The 17273-nt window shown below is 46.1% G+C and overlaps 1 protein-coding gene and 1 non-coding gene across 6 annotated transcripts in view; both read right to left on the reverse strand.

The window, feature by feature from the left end:
- PSMC3IP (PSMC3 interacting protein) overlaps window positions 1-17273 on the reverse strand; it is a 101838-nt gene that overhangs the window by 14092 nt on the left and 70473 nt on the right. Inside the window, exons 8-9 of one of the 5 annotated variants that reach the window (XM_063960030.1) lie at window positions 7148-7218; window positions 5070-5627 (exon numbers count right to left, since the gene is read on the reverse strand). In XM_063960030.1, the coding sequence (XP_063816100.1) occupies window positions 7162-7218 (57 nt within the window). In that variant the 3' untranslated portion in view covers window positions 5070-5627; window positions 7148-7161. Of the gene's footprint in view, window positions 1-5069; window positions 7219-17273 lie in introns of those variants that run through there. The other 4 variants (XM_063960028.1, XM_063960029.1, XM_063960027.1 and 1 more) reach the window with 4 other exon arrangements.
- Window positions 10637-10752, reverse strand: LOC134899905 (U5 spliceosomal RNA). The gene has a single exon (XR_010173449.1). It is a non-coding gene; the product is annotated as a U5 spliceosomal RNA (small nuclear RNA).

Raw genomic sequence — 17273 nt, forward strand, 5'->3', positions numbered from 1 at the left:
AGGGCCGAAATTTGAACCTTAATGGACCCTAATTTTAGGCCCATAGACAGTCCTGTTTGCAGGAAATGCAGGAAACGACCCAGTTGAAATTCCTCTGTAGGGGCCTTCCTGGCCTCGCACCACGCAACATATTTACGCCAAATACGGTGATAATGCTGTACGGTTACATCCTTCCTGGCTTTGATCAGGGTAGGGATGACTTCATCCGAAATGCTTTTTTCCTTCAGGATCCGGCGTTCAACCGCCATGCCGTCAAACGGAGCCGCGGTAAGTCTTGGAACAGACAGGGTCCCTGCTGGAGCAGGTCCCTTCTTAGAGGTAGAGGCCACGGGTCCTCTGTGAGCATCTCTTGAAGTTCCGGGTACCAAGTCCTACTTGGCCAATCTGGAGCCACGAGTATAGTCCTTACTCCTCTCCTTCTTATGATTCTCAGTACCTTGGGTATGAGAGGCAGAGGAGGGAACACGTACACCCACGGTGTTACCAGAGCATCCACAGCTATTGCCTGAGGGTCCCTTGACCTGGCGCAATACCTGTCTAGTTTTTTGTTGAGGCGGGACGCCATCATGTCCACCTTTGGTTTTCCCCAACGGTTCACAATCATGTGGAAGACTTCTGGGTGAAGTCCCCACTCTCCCGGGTGGAGGTCGTGTCTGCTGAGGAAGTCTGCTTCCCAGTTGTCCACTCCCGGAATGAACACTGCTGACAGTGCTATCACATGATTTTCCGCCCAGCGAAGAATCCTTGCAACTTCTGCCATTGCCCTCCTGCTTCTTGTGCCGCCCTGTCTGTTTACGTGGGCGACTGCCGTGATGTTGTCTGACTGGATCAGCACCGGCTGACCTTAAAGCAGAGGTCTTGCTAGGCTTAGAGCATTGTAGATGGCCCTTAGCTCCAGGCTATTTATGTGAAGTGATGTCTCCAGGCTTGACCACAAGCCCTGGAAATTTCTTCCCTGTGTGACTGCTCCCCAGCCTCTCAGGCTGGCATCCGTGGTCACCAGGACCCAGTCCTGAATGCCGAATCTGCGGCCCTCTAGAAGATGAGCACTCTGCAACCACCACAGGAGAGACACCCTTGTCCTTGGTGACAAGATTATCCGCTGATGCATCTGAAGATGCTACCCGGACCATTTGTCTAGCAGATCCCACTGGAAGGTTCTTGCGTGGAATCTGCCGAATGGGATTGCTTCGTAAGAAGCCACCATCTTTCCCAGGACCCTTGTGCATTGATGCACTGAGACTTGGCCTGGTTTTAGGAGATTTCTGACTAGTTCGGATAACTCCCTGGCTTTCTCCTCCGGGAGAAACACCTTTTTCTGGACTGTGTCCAGGATCATCCCTAAGAATAGAAGTCGTGTCGTCGGGATCAGCTGCGATTTTGGAATATTGAGAATCCAACCGTGCTGGCGCAGCACTATCTGAGATAGTGCTACCCCGACTTCCAACTGTTCCCTGGATCTTGCCCTTATCAGGAGATCGTCCAAGTAAGGGATAACTAAAACTCCCTTCCTTCGAAGGAGTATCATCATTTCGGCCATTACCTTGGTAAAGACCCGGGGTGCCGTGGACAATCCAAACGGCAGCGTCTGAAACTGATAGTGACAGTTCTGTACCACAAACCTGAGGTACCCTTGGTGAGAAGGGTAAATTGGGACATGAAGGTAAGCATCTTTTATGTCCAGAGACACCATATAGTCCCCTTCTTCCAGGTTTGCAATCACTGCTCTGAGTGACTCCATCTTGAATTTGAACCTTTGTATGTAAGTGTTCAAGGATTTTAGGTTTAAAATTGATCTCACGAGCCGTCCGGCTTCGGTACCACAAATAGTGTGGAATAGTACCCCTTTCCCTGTTGTAGGAGGGGTACCTTGATTATCACCTGCTGGGAATACAGCTTGTGAATGGCTTCCAATACTGCCTCCCTGTCTGAGGGAGACGTCGGTAAAGCAGACTTTAGAAAACGGCGAGGGGAGACGTCTCGAATTCCAATTTGTACCCCTGAGATACCACCTGAAGGATCCAGGGGTCCACTTGCGAGTGGGCCCACTGCGCACTGAACTTCTTGAGACGGGCCCCCACCGTGCCCGAGTCCGCTTGTAAAGCCCCAGCGTCATGCTGAGGACTTTGCGGAGGCGGGAGAGGGCTTTTGTTCCTGGGAACTGGCTGTTTGTTGCAGCCTTTTTCCTCTCCCTCTGCCACGGGGCAGAAATGAGGCGCCTTTTGCCCGCTTGCCCTTATGGGGCCGAAAGGACTGCGCCTGATAATACGGCGTCTTCTTAGGTTGAGAAGCTACCTGGGGTAAAAATGTGGATTTTCCAGCAGTTGCCGTGGCTACCAGGTCTGATAGACCTACCCCAAATAACTCCTCCCCCTTATAAGGCAATACTTCCATGTGCCTTTTAGAATCCGCATCACCTGACCACTGCCGCGTCCATAAACCTCTTCTTGCAGAAATGGACAGCGCGCTAACTCTTGATGCCAGTCGGCAAATATCCCTCTGTGCATCACGCATATATAGAAATGCATCCTTCAAATGCGCTATAGTCAGTAATATACTGTCCCTATCTAGGGTATCAATATTTTCAGTCAGGGAATCCGACCACGCCAGGCCCGCACTGCACATCCAGGCTGAAGCGATTGCTGGTCGCAGTATAACACCCGTGTGAGTGTATATACATTTTAGGATATTCTCCAGCTTTCTATCGGCAGGTTCCTTTAGGGCGGCCGTATCAGGAGAGGGTAGTGCTACCTGTTTAAACAAGCGTGTGAGCGCTTTATCCACCCTAGGGGGTGTTTCCCAACGTGCCCTATCCTCTGGCGGGAAAGGGTACGATGCCAATAACCATTTAGGAATTATCAGTTTTTTATCGGGGGAAACCCACGCCTCATCACACACTTCATTTAATTCCTCGGATACAGGAAAAACTACAGGCAGTTTTTTCTCACCAAACATAATACAGGTTGAGTATCCCATATCCATATATTCCGAAATACGGAATATTCCGAAATACGGACTTTTTTGAGTGAGAGTGAGATAGTGAAACCTTTGTTTTTTGATGTCTCAATGTACACAAACTTTGTTTAATACACAAAGTTATTAAAAATATTGTATTAAATGACCTTCAGGCTGTGTGCATAAGGTGTATATGAAACATAAATGAATTGTGTGAATGTAGACACACTTTGTTTAATGCACAAAGTTATAAAAAATATTGGCTAAAATGACCTTCAGGCTGTGTGTATAAGGTGTATATGTATCATAAATGCATTCTGTGCTTAGATTTAGGTCCCATCACCATGATATCTCACTATGGTATGCAATTATTCCAAAATACGGAAAAATCCCATATCCAAAATACCTCTGGTCCCAAGCATTTTGGATAAGGGAGACTCAACCTGTACCCTTTTTAGTGGTACTTGTATTATCAGAGATATGCAATACATTTTTCATTGCTTCAATCATGTAACGTGTGGCCCTAGTGGAAGTCACGTTTGTCTCCTCATCATCGACACTGGAGTCAGTATCCGTGTCTGTGTCTGCCATTTGAGGTAACGGGCGTTTTAAAGCCCCTGATGGCGTTTGAGACCCCTGGACAGGCACAAGCTGAGTAGCCGGCTGTCTCATGTCGTCAACTGTCTGTCGTAAAGAGCTGACACTGTCACGCAATTCCTTCCATAAGCTCATCCACTCAGGTGTCGACTCCCTAGGGGGTGACAACTCTATAATAGGCAATTGCTCCGCCTCCATCTCATTTTCCTCCTCAAACATGTCGACACAATCGTACCGACACACCGCACACACACAGGGAATGCTCTGATCGAGGACAGGACCCCACTAGCCCTTTGGGGAGACAGAGGGAGTGTATGCCAGCATACACCAGAGCGCTATATATAGACAGGAATACCACTATAAAATGTGCTTTTCCCTTTATAGCTGCTGTTAGTATTAAAACTGCGCCAAATTAGTGCCCCCCTCTCTTTTTTACCCTTTTCTGTAGTGCAGGACTGCAGGGGAGAGTCAGGGAGACGTCCTTCCAGCGGAGCTGTGATGGAAAATGGCGCCCGTGTGCTGAGGAGATAGGCTCCGCCCCCTTCTCGGCGGCCTTTTCTCCCGCTTTTTGGTGAGTTCTGGCAGGGGTTAAAATACATCCATATAGCCCTGGGGGTTATATGTGGTGTATTTATGCCAGCCAAGGTGTTTACATTGCTGCTCAGGGCGCCCCCCCCTAGCGCCCTGCACCCTCAGTGACCGAAGTGTGCCTGAGTAACAATGGCGCACAGCTGCAGTGCTGTGCGCTACCTTGTTGAAGACTGATGTCTTCTGCCGCCGATTTTTCCGGACCTCTTCTTGCTTCTGGCTCTTTAAGGGGGCCGGCGGCGCGGCTCTGGGACCGAGCTCCGAGGCTGGGCCTGTGTTCGGTCCCTCTGGAGCTAATGGTGTCCAGTAGCCTAAGAAGCCCAAGCTGGCTGCAAGCAGGCAGGTTCGCTTCTTCTCCCCTTAGTCCCTCGATGCAGTGAGCCTGTTGCCAGCAGGTCTCACTGAAAATAAAAAACCTAAAACTAAACTTTCACTAAGAAGCTCAGGAGAGCCCCTAGTGTGCACCCTTCTCGGCCGGGCACAAAAATCTAACAGGCTTGGAGGAGGGTCATAGGGGGAGGAGCCAGTGCACACCAGGTAGTCCTAAAGCTTTACTTTTGTGCCCAGTCTCCTGCGGAGCCGCTATTCCCCATGGTCCTTACGGAGTTCCCAGCATCCACTAGGACGTCAGAGAAATGGTGTTTGTGGTCAATAAATTGTTCAGTTGGAGGTTGTTCATATCCATGGGCAGACGTAACAATATTTGCATGGATGACCGGATACGTCTATGGCATATCTGGAGTACATACGAGCCGATGGCCCAGCCAATATCACTTTCACCACCTGTACAAATGATATCTGGCTGTGTACCCAGCCTAAGAATCAGTTCTTTGCTTGTTTAGTTTTGGTTACAGATCAAACTTTGTTCATACATTTTCAGACATCCAGCTTGTCATGTGCATAAGAAACCCACACCAAAATAAAACATGTAAAGTAACACCTGTATTTTAATAACAACATTGGCTTAATTATACATACCTAGTCTATATATCCATATTATACATACTACTATTTACAATGTATCTGCTTCTACAAACTTATGAAAAATATTCATTACATTTTTGGTTCTTCTTGAGGTTGGCAGAACATCCCAACATAAGAACTCCATGTACTTGTCCCCTACACAGTGTAAAGAGCCATTGTGTGGGCTAAGCCGATATGGGAGAATGTACCTATAACCCTGCGAGTGCAGTTCTAAGCTGCATTTTCACAAGTGGGGGAATCGGAAAAAATATATGTCTCCACGTTGTATTAAACTGGGCATATTATGCTTCAAGCGTGGAAAAGTAGAATGACAGTAAGTATGCTTCTCACATCAGATAATGGTTTGCACACTTTCATAAATATTCATTGCTGGAGCTTGCTTGTCTTATGGAAATGAAGTGTAGCCAATTGTTTTAGAACAGGAAACAGAAGGAGTATTGTACAGTCATTTCATATCCTCTCCAAGTACTAACCGCAGCTTGATGGCTAGTGTAGCTAACGGCCTGTGAACAGGAATATGGGATCACTATTGGTCCAGCAGCAGTGAATGCACAACATGCGATATGCAAATATAAGTTATTAATCAAGATATCTAGACAGTATTGTTTATTTTGTTGAGTCTTAAACGTTGTCACCTTCTATGGTTTGTGTAATTTCATGGACAAATTTGGAACTTTTTTTTTTTAGACCTCCCATATGCCATACTTGCCTACCTGACCCTCTCCATGAGGGAGAAAATGCTCTGTTCCTGGACTTTCCTGGTAATGTATGATTGCCATCACCTGTGGTGAAACACCTTTCTTATCAATTAGCTAGCTCAATCATTCATTACCAGGAAAGTCCAGGAACAGAGCATTTTCTCCCTCATGGAGAGGGTCAGGTAGGCAAGTATGCCATATTAGGCCTCTGGCAGTCGTAAACAGTATTTGCTCTACTGCCAATATCACAGTAAAATAACATGGCCCTCTCCAGGAGGGACAGAATGCTCTTCTCATGGACTCCCCTCTTAATGTATGATTGCCAACACAGGTGCTGGCAATCATACATTAAGAGAAAAGTCCAGAAGCAGAGCATTCTGTCCCTCCTGGTAAGGTTCTAAGGTGGATTTTCAGTTAGCATGGTGCCAATTTTCCAACTACTTCTTCAGCACCTTGCAAGCTCCTAGGTGCAGATTCTTAATTACACCCCACTTTATCCCTAATAAGTGGAGACTTGCGCAGCTGCACATCACTGCTAGTTGACATAAAATGTAGTCCAATCCAATGTTACAAAGCCTGTTTCTTATGGTGTTTTATAGTAAAGAGCCATTGTTCTTGTAGATTCATAAAGCTAATGAAATAGCATAATGGAGAATACTGTATATATGTACCAAATACCAGCATTTTCTTATTGCTATAGAATCATCTCTGGTTCTCATTGATCCTCACAATAACAGATTGGGAAAGTCTTTTTTTTTTTTTTTTTTTTTACATAAGCACTGCTCTACTGCAATAAGCATGCTTATCAAAACCCAGTCCTCAGGACCCCAAACAGTTCCTGTTTTCCTGGTTACATAGCAGGTGCACAGTGTATTTATTACTTACAATTTAAATGATCCACAGGTTGAGCTAATTTCACTTACTATTCCATGAGGAGACCTGGAAAACATGAAATGTTTGGGATCCTGAGAACAAAGGGGTCAGGTCAATTAGCTCTGAAGGGTGCGTAGTGCAGTTGCAACGGCGTTTAAACGCAGGCAACGCCACCTGATCTCGCACCCTTCACGGCCTTGAATCAGCCCCAATTTGCACAAAACTGCTCGGACCTCTATGGGGTAGTGAGCAGTTTTGTGCGAATTCGGCCTGCCGTGATGATATCGCAGCTAATTGGATTGACCCCCGAGTGTGAAAACCTATGCAATAGAGTGTAAACCAACTGAAGCTTAAATGCTACTATACACAAAGCTATTTAGTAACCAGTGTTCTGACGTCTTGTACAATGAAAGATAGTTAATATGGAAGTATAAAAACCTTGCAGAACCCACTGATTTTACATGTGTCAAATATCTGGCAAAGTCACATTATGCTCTTCATCTGTTTCCACACCAACTTCTTCCTGCAAAACAATTTTACAGTTACACAGTGGAGAACAAAATCATCTCATTTGTAAAACACATACTTTAAACCAACACTTTTACACATTCAGCATATTGGGAAAACAGGAAAAAAGTTTGAATAGTTACATTATAATGGCTTAAAAATAAAGGATGTGTAGTGTCTAATCTTCAAGTTACCTTTACATTTATATCATAGGAAAAGTTAGGATATTTTGGGGCTTATGACAACTCCGGTTCTCAGATTCTGTTTGTAGGATGTCTCCCAATGTGTTTCCTGGCCAAAAACACAGCCGATATCATCCAGTGTGTACAGCCGACCGAAATATTATCATGGCCACATTCACCTGCATGCCATCGTTGCCAGGCTCATCCCATTGGTCGTGCAGTGCACCTGATGAGACGGCTAGCAGCAACATGCGATTGGGGTATACACTAGACCAGGCATGTCCAAACTGCGGCCCTCCAGCTGTTGAGAAACTACACATCCCAGCATGCCGACACAGCTTTAGCATTCTCTGACAGCAAAACTGTGTCAGGGCATGCTGGGATATGTAGTTTCACAACAGCTGGAGGGCCGCAGTTTGGACATGCCTGCACTAGACTATCGTTCTGATCCACCTCGGAAATATATCCAATGTCTACACAGCCTAAGAGTTAACTACACATTCTGAAGCACCTTCCTCTACAGTCTCAGCCACTACTCAGAGACTAGACAGATGAGCCAAGTCCTGGTGCACAACTGGGCCCGATTTAACAGTCTGGGTCCTATCGGAAGTAATCGTGATCAAAAGTGGACTATTTTTTCCCCCTCTTACGTCCTAGAGGATGCTGGGGACTCCGTAAGGACCATGGGGTATAGACGGGCTCCGCATGAGACATGGGCACTATAAAGAACTTTTAGTATGGGTGTGCACTGGCTCCTCCCTCTATGCCCCTCCTCCAGACTTTAGTTAGATTTTGTGCCCATAGGAGATAGGGTGCATTACAGAGGAGCTCTCCAGAGTTTCTCTAAATAAAGACTTTTGTTAGGTTTTTTATTTTCAGGGAGCACTGCTGGCAACAGGCTCCCTGCATCGTGGGACTAAGGAGAGAGAAGCAGACCTACTTAGATAATAGGCTCTGCTTCTTAGGCTACTGGACACCATTAGCTCCAGAGGGAGTCGGAACGCTGGTCTCACCCCGCAGTTCGTCCCAGAGTCGCGCCACCGTCCTCCTCGCAAAGCCAGAAGATAGAAGCCGGGTGAGTATAAGAAGAAAATAGGATTTTGGTACTTACCAGGTAAATCCTTTTCTTTGAATCCATAGGGGGCACTGGAGTACTCTTGGGATATGGACGGGCGTAGCCGAACAAAGGCACTGAATATTCAAATTTAGGACTCTCCCCCCCCTCCATATCCCCAAGTACCTCAGTGTACTTTGCCAGTGTTTTTTACTGAGCGAACAGGATATAGAGAGGTTGACAATGGAGAATCCCTATAACATAACGGACAACCACAAAGTTGATCCGTAACCTTATTGTCAACTAAACAGTTGACACCTTAACCGATAGAACTTTATAATTTGAGCCAATTGGTGAAAATGTGTTACCCTAAGCTCCTTCGAGCTTAATACCATCCAAGTTAAATTTGTTCACTAAGCTCCCTTGAGCTTACAACAACCCAGGTAAAACTGCTCTGGGTGGGCGTCCAGTGCCCCCTATGGATTCAAAGAAAAGGATTTACCTGGTAAGTACCAAAATCCTATTTTCTTTATCATCCACTAGGGGTCACTGGAGTACTCTTGGGACGTACCAAAGCTTCCCTCGTGGGCGGGAGAGCTGTTTGATACTTGTAACAGTAGACAGCCAAAGCTAAATGCTGATGGCGCCACCATTCATAACGTGTAAACGTGCACAAACGTGGTGCACTAAAGGCTATGTAGCCGCGTCGTAGACGCTCCACGACCCGCTGGGTGTGACATTCCCACAGAACCTGTGGGATGCTATTACTGACGTAGGCGAGTGTAACTTAGCCTTAAAGTAAGCCTGACTTGTAGTCATTATTATCCAACCGGATAAAATCTGCTGAGAAACTGGCTAACCCCAGTTTGCAGTATCATATAGAACAAACAACGTATTCATATCACGTACTACATATATAAACGCGTAACGCGTGTACCACATTCAGAATTTTAGAATGTGCTGTCCCCACAGGAACCACTATTGGTATATTGATGTGAAGAATACGAAAGCGGATTTCGTCGGAAGATCTGCTTTGTAATGAGAAAACTCAAATACGGTGGCTTGGAATACAAGGCACCCAAATATGAAAACAAAATCCTTGCCGAAGCACCCTTGGCGAAGCCAAGGCTAGAAGAAAAATGTTTTCCAAAGTGAGAACTTAATACCCATTTGTTGTAAGGGTTCAAAAATATGAAACTTAATTCCCATTTGTTGAAAGGATTCCAAAATATGAAAACTAAGAAATCTGAACCCAACCTTAAATCGCCTGGCGCTGTAGGTGGGATAAATAGAGTCTGAACTTTGGTGACACCTTGTAGAAAGATGTTTACAGACGTAAATAGAGGCAAACGCTTTGAAAATAAGTTTACCACACAGATACCTGCACTCTTAGTGCAGATGAACGCAGTTGTCCAACCCATCCCGTTTAACAGAATACGGGTACTTGAAGTATGATGTTGGAAACTTCCGAGGTTTATAACCTATGTAAGCACACGAAATTTTTTTTTTTTTTTTTTTTTTTATGAGCTGCCTTAAGCGGCTTACTATTTCGTAACATGGTTGGTATAACCGATACTGTAATTCTCTATTTTTTAAGAGAGCGGTCTGAACTCTCACCCCGTCAACCGCAGCTGCGGTACATAGATAATAGGTACATAGGTAACTATGGGTAAAAGAACGTTCCGTGATGTAACAGGTTGGCCGTATTATGAGCAGGCCAAGATCGTGTGCAAGTATTACTTGAAAATTCGAGAAGCAAACTTCTCCGAAACCCATGAGATACCACCAGTATGACTGTGACGAACTGTCTTCTGATCCGTTTTGGCAACGAAGAGAGAAGCGGAAAATGGTGGAGCCAGATACACGATGCTGAATGACCCCATGAATGTGATGTACACATACTGAGCTTTTGTAATTGTGGCGAGATGCCATTATGTATACTTGGGGTAACCGCCTTCTGTGGACTCACATATGAAACACCTCTGGATTTAATGTCCAGTTTTCAAGATCCAAACCCTGACGGGTGAGATCTTTTGTCTAACAAATGTCCACTCACGGATTGATGTCTTGACATTTTCACATAATGGCGTTCTGAGCCATTGAAGATTTGAGTTACCTGCCGCAGTGCCATGCGGCTTCTTGGTTTTCACTGGTTGTTGTGTATGCAACTGCCGTTGCTTTGTTTGACTGCTTAAGGGCAGCGTGAGCCAGGCATGAAAAAACAAAATTACATGAAACTCACGGTTGTTCCTGTCCACAGAAATCTTTAGTAAAAAGCGAAAGATTTATTCGTTCTGAAGAGAACCCAGAGTCTATCCCTGGTCAGACTGAAAACGAATCATTTATTGCATTGTAAAATGCACAGAGTTCTAGGACATTTATCTATTGCATTGTAAAATGCACAGAGTTCTAGGACATTTATTGACAGCAATCTGTCGTGTTTTAGAACCTTTGCGTTGAAAACACATCTTTATTCTTAATAAGTGAATACACCAATGTACCGCTGTGCGTGTACCTTTGTTCTTGCTGGTGTAGTAGGTAAAAGTCTTTGATTTACCTTATTTATAATCTTACCTAGGAATTGACATCGTTTAGACCGACTTAGATGTGATTGTTTTCGAACTTAATCTGCTACCGCAGTATACCTTAGTAGCGCAAGATAGAGGAACTTTGTTGATACATAGTTCTTATGTGAGATGAGCGATTATTCCAACATCACTTTGGTAAATACCGGAAGCGATAAGCAACGGTATAAATGAAATGGTTAATGGTTGTGGCGATTTGCAAACGCTAGAACCTGTGATGAAGAAACCGGACTGGGTAAATACGCATTGTGAAGATCAAATGCAATTATACAATTTTGTGGCTGCAATAAGCAAAAACTAACTGCAGAAAATCCATTTTCTAACTGTAGTAAATGACTTGCTGATTGATATTGCAACGGAGCTGTTTGATTTTGCTCAAACAGACGGGAATAAGTAATTTTGACTCTGTTGGCGTACTATTGCCTGGTTTATAAACCAGCAAAGACTAAATGACAACCTGCCAAACCGTTCGCCAGAAGCAGTTTTGTACTCTAAGCTGTAAATAGCTGAGACATATATGAGTTGAAGTCATGAAACCTCGCAAATGTAACCTGAAAAGACGCACTTCCACAATTGTAAAAGAGGTCATCAAACCACTGGCTTGCTGACTGTAACGTCCTGTCGTTACAAGGCGTGAGTGATTTTTATAAAGGAATAAAACGCCGTTACAAGTATATTGTATGCGCTAATGGCAGAATATCGTAAAGGGATAAAATGTCGTTACACATATATCCAATTTAGGAGCAAACAAGCTCTGGCCTTGTCGCGCTTAACTAGCGACATTGAAAATAACCGGCGTTAGCAAAAGCTTTACAGATATACTCTGCAGCTTCTTTTAACCGTGATCGGCATGGTTTCATACATAGATTCTAGTGACCCAAATGTATCTGTGGTTTTTATAATGTTTGACAGAAACGCATATACCAATGGCGGATCGCGTCCTTTTGGAAACGATTATGTATGGTTGTCCAAAACCCCGCACTATCTGAATGCTGGACTAATGTACCCTTCTCACTTGTAGTTATCGGTGTGAGATTTGACATAGAATCGTGCATTAAATTATAAGACTAGTGAAATAAACACTCTGGTACCCAAAGGAAAATTGTCACTTTGGAAAGATTGTCTTTTGTTAGCGCTGGCGGAGTTATTCTGAGACTCCGATTACCGCTGTTTTAATTTGAATTGCCAATGTTAACATTTTTAGTCTGCACTAGAGCCTTATTCGCTATGTAGACAGACATCATAATAGGCAACAGACAGACACTTGCACGACTTAATAACATTATTATATGGCATATATATCTATATATATATGTTATTGCTGAACAGCATATTTATTAGGAAACTAAAGTCTTTATGTGAAAAGCAGTTCACATGGGCATGAAACCCGAACCAAATTCCTACTAACACCCCTGCGCCTTCTGGTGGCTTAAAGATGTAGGGCAGGAATGTTCTAGAATTATCTTGAACTAAAAAAATTCCCACTAACACCCCTGCGCCTCCTTGTGGAGTAGAGGTGTATGGTCTGGAATTATAACTGGAAAACCAGCAATGATTAAAATGGCCGTCATGCCATGCTTTCCCAGAAAATCACAGTACAGGTTACCTGCTGCAGTTTTAATATAGGCTTAATAGCCTATTATACAGTTACTTTGCCCAGGTGTAGGATACAGTAAAATATATGCATTTATTCAAATAATATGAGCACTGCCTGCAGTGTATTTATCTTGCAACTGTAACCAAAAATAACAGAAAACATGGTTAAACGTGCAATAGGTTATGCCACTGATAACCTATTGCCAGCCAAAGCCTCATATATATATTATATATATATACAAAGTGTTTACACATATAATCACAGTTCATACTGATATTATAGACAGTTTCGCCAGCAAAAGCTTCATTATATGTATATATATATAAAACGTGCTGAAACATCACAGTACACAGTGTACATTGTTTAACGTGCTGCGCTGCTTGTGTATTTTGAACCCCTGCAGCCGTTGCTGCTGCTATGGGTATTATTCCCCCCCCCCCCCCCTGCATCCCTTACCTGCAGCGTACGGAGATCGGGAGCAGGGAGAGCAGGAGAGCCTGAATCTAGCGCCGGGGAGCCGTCCGGCAGCTGCTTCCTACAGCAGTACACAGTCTCCCTGTGTCTGCGGTGTCTCTCTGGAAGAGTGGCCTGCGTCCTTTAGTGACGTGCGGCCGCTCTCTTTAGTAGAGGAGCGTCTCGGCGGCGTGTAGCGGTGCCGGGCCATCAGAGCAGTGAGAGCGGCCGGCGTCTGAGTGACGTGCGGCCGCTCTGCTTAGTTGAGCGCCCGGAGAATGTCGGCGGCGTGTAACGGTGCCGCATCAGAGCAGTGAGAGCGGCCGGCGTCTGAGTGACGTGCGGCCGCTCTGCTTAGTTCAGCCCAGGAGAATGTCGGTGGCGTGTAGCGGTGCCGTGCCCTCAGAGCAGTGAGAGCGGCCGGCGTCTGAGTGACGTGCGGCCGCTCTGCTTAGTACAGCGCACGGAGATTCTCGTACCGGGCCATCAGCGCAGTGAGAGCGGCCAACGTCTGAGTGACGTGCGGCCGCTCTGCGCATCGTTCAGCAAGACCTTCAGCGGCGTGCTCTTTCTACAGTATAACACTCACGTGCTCAGCGGCTATGGCATTTCTACAGTATAACACTCACACACAGCAGGGCGGCAGCGTGAGCTGACCGCCCTGACACTCATACCTTGTGCCGCCTTCTCTTCTCTCTGCAAGCTCCGTTTCAGCCTCATCTTGGCTGTGACGGAGCTTCTGTAAGCTCCTTGCAGCTGTAGATCCTTCCAGCTCTTTGTCTTATCCTGGCTGTGACGGAGCTTCTTTCTGTAAGCTCCGTTCAGTTTGCAGGAGACAGTGGCTGCCTGTGGCTGTGAGGGTGCTCTTTGTGAGGACCGACACGCCATGCGCTTGCCTATAGCGCCTGTGGCTGTGAGGGTGCTCTTTGTGAGGACCGACACGCCATCCGCTGCCTTGCAGCGGCACCATCCCGGACCCATGTTTTTCCATAAACTGAGACGGGAAGTGTAAAAATTAAAAATAAAAATAAAAATCTGAAAAGTGGCCATTGCCACAAGCCGATGTTCATCTGTGAGCACCGAAAAAACACTGGCAAAGTACACTGAGGTACTTGGGGATATGGAGGGGGGGGGAGAGTCCTAAATTTGAATATTCAGTGCCTTTGTTCGGCTACGCCCGTCCATATCCCAAGAGTACTCCAGTGACCCCTAGTGGATGATAAAGAAAATAAGACTTCAAGGCGGCAGAAGACTTCAGACCTTCATTGAGGTAAGCGCGCGCCATTGCTCCCACACAGGACACACACACACGGAACAGGCACTGATGGGTGCAGGGCGCAGGGGGGGCGCCCTGGGCAGCAATAAACCTCGGGTATGGCTTTTCTGTGTACATTAGGCTGCGGAGTCAGTAAATGTAAAGATCCCCCGCCATTTTTTACACATTGAAGCGGGACCGAAGCCTGCCGCTGGCGGGGGCGGAGCTTGATCCCTCAGCACTAACAGCGCCATTTCCTCCACAGAACGCTGCAGAGAAGCTGGCTCCCCGGACTCTCCCCTGCTGAACTCTGTGACAGAGGGCTGAAAAAGAGGGAGGGGGAAGGGGGGGGCATTTTCTAGGCGCAGTGAGTGTTATACACATTGATTAATAATAAAAAGCGCTATCTGGGATGTATTCCAGTATCAGTGTGTGCTGGCATACTCTCTCTCTGTCTCTCCAAAGGGCCTTGTTGGGAAATGTCCCCTTATAGATATATCCCTGTGTGTGTGGGGGTGTCGGTACGTGCGTGTCGGCATGTCTGAGGCGGAAGGCTCGTCTAAGGAGGAGGAGCGAATGAGTGGTGTGTCTCCGTCGGCAACGCCGACTCATGAATGGATGGACATGTGGCATATGTTAAATGCTTGTGTGGCCTCATTACATAAGAGACTGGACCTGGCAGAGTCCAGGGAAAAAGCTGGAAGTCAATCCACAGATTGGTCTAGGTCACAGGGCCCGTCTGGGTCTCAAAAACGTCCCCTATCCCAAATAGCCGACACTGATACCGACACGGATTCTGATTCCAGTGTCGACTACGATGATGCAAGATTGCACCCAAGGGTAGCTAAAGGTATTCAGTGTATGATTATTGCAATGAAAGAGGTTTTGCATATCACAGATGACCCCTCTGTCCCAGACACGAGGGTGCGCATGTATAAGGAGAAGAAACCCGAAGTCACCTTTCCCCCTTCTCATGAGCTGAACGAGTTGATTAAAAAAGCTTGGGAAACTCCAGATAAAAAACTGCAGATTCCCAAAAGGATTCTTATGGCGTATCCTTTCCCGGCTCAGGATAGGGTGCGTTGGGAATCCTCTCCCAGGGTGGACAAGGCTTTGCCGTGCCTGTCCAAGAAGGTGGCGCTACAGTCTCCCGACACGGCAGCCCTCAAGGATCCTGCTGAACGCAGACAGGAGACTACTTTAAAGTCTATTTATGCACATACAGGTGTTTTGCTCAGACCGGCAATAGCATCGGCATGGGTATGTAGCGCAGTTGCAGCATGGACGGATACCTTGTCAGATGGCCTTGATACCATAGACAGGGATACCATTTTATTAACATTAGCTCACATTAAAGATGCAGTGTTATTTATGAGGGACGCTCAAAGAGACATTGGGCTGCTGGGTTCCAGAGCCAATGCCATGGCTATTTCTGCAAGAAGAGCTCTATGGACCCGCCAATGGACGGGTGACGCAGACTCCAAGAAACATATGGAGGTTTTACCTTACAAGGGTGAAGTGTTGTTTGGGGAGGGGCTCGCGGACCTGGTTGCCACAGCTACCGCGGGTAAATCTACCTTTTTACCTTTTGTTCCCCAACAGCAAAAGAAAACTCCACAGTATCAGATGCATTCCTTTTGGTCGCATAAGGCCAGAAGAGGTCGGGGCTCCTCTTTCCTTGCCAGAGGTAAGGGTAAAGGGAAAAGAACACCTGCGTTGGCTAGCTCCCAGGAGCAAAAGTCCTCCCCGGCTTCAACAAAATCCACCGCATGACGCTGGGGCTCCCCTGTGGGAGTCCGCACCGGTGGGGGCACGTCTTCGACTTTTCAGCCGAATCTGGGTTCTTTCAGAAGTGGATCCTTGGGCAATCAAAATGGTTTCCCAGGGCTACAAGCTGGAATTCGAAGAGGTGCCCCCCCGCCGATTTTTCAAGTCGGCCCTGCCAGCTTCGCCACCGGAAAGGGAGGTAGTGTTAGCTGCAATTCAGAAGCTGTGTCAACAGCAAGTGGTGGTCAAGGTTCCCCTGGTTCAACAGGGAAAAGGGTATTATTCAACCCTGTTTGTGGTCCCGAAGCCGGATGGTTCGGTCAGACCCATTTTAAATCTAAAATCCCTAAACCTGTACTTAAAGTTCAAATTCAAGATGGACTCGCTCCGAGCGGTCATATCCAGCCTGGACAGGGGGGGGATTTTATGGTGTCATTAGACATAAAGGATGCATACCTTCATGTCCCCATATACCCTCCTCATCAGGAGTACCTGAGATTCGCTGTACAGGACTGTCATTATCAGTTTCAGACGTTGCCGTTTGGGCTTTCCACGGCCCCGAGGATTTTCACCAAGGTAATGGCAGAGATGATGGTGCTCCTGCGCAGGCAGGGATAGTGTTCCTTCTAGGCTGTTTCAGCAGGGTGCTGCCCCCTGCCCATTTTTGAAATGTGAAAAAGCACCCTGCCCTTTTTCAGTGCACCCTGCAGGACCATAAATCATCCCCTTGTATACAGAATGCAACAGTCAGAGTGCATGTTACAATGTTGTCGTCTACTCCTTGCCCACCTCTGAAATTGGAGCACAATTTCTATCCTTTAGCAAACTGGATGGCAGAGGAGGCACTGTAAATAACACAGCACTCTGATAAAGAGGGAAAGAACAGGGTAAGCAGTGAGCATGTACTGCTTACAGTATTTCCCTAGTAGAACAGACTTATTTTTTTCCTATATATTTCAACCCATTGTTTAACTTTTCTGTTTTATAACACATAGAAGACTGGACATATAAAGCATGTTTCTCAGTATAGATGTTAGGTGTCTTATATGTATGCATTGGTATATGATTTACTAAGGGCAAAATGTATGTACAAAAACTATAAACATATGCACTATGCTTTGTGCGCAAAGCGTCACATAAAAAATGTGCCCTTCAAAATAATAATGTGCCCTCTTCAC

This window comes from Pseudophryne corroboree, chromosome 3 (assembly GCF_028390025.1).
Source record: "Pseudophryne corroboree isolate aPseCor3 chromosome 3, aPseCor3.hap2, whole genome shotgun sequence".
Classification (NCBI taxonomy): Eukaryota; Metazoa; Chordata; class Amphibia; order Anura; family Myobatrachidae; genus Pseudophryne; species Pseudophryne corroboree.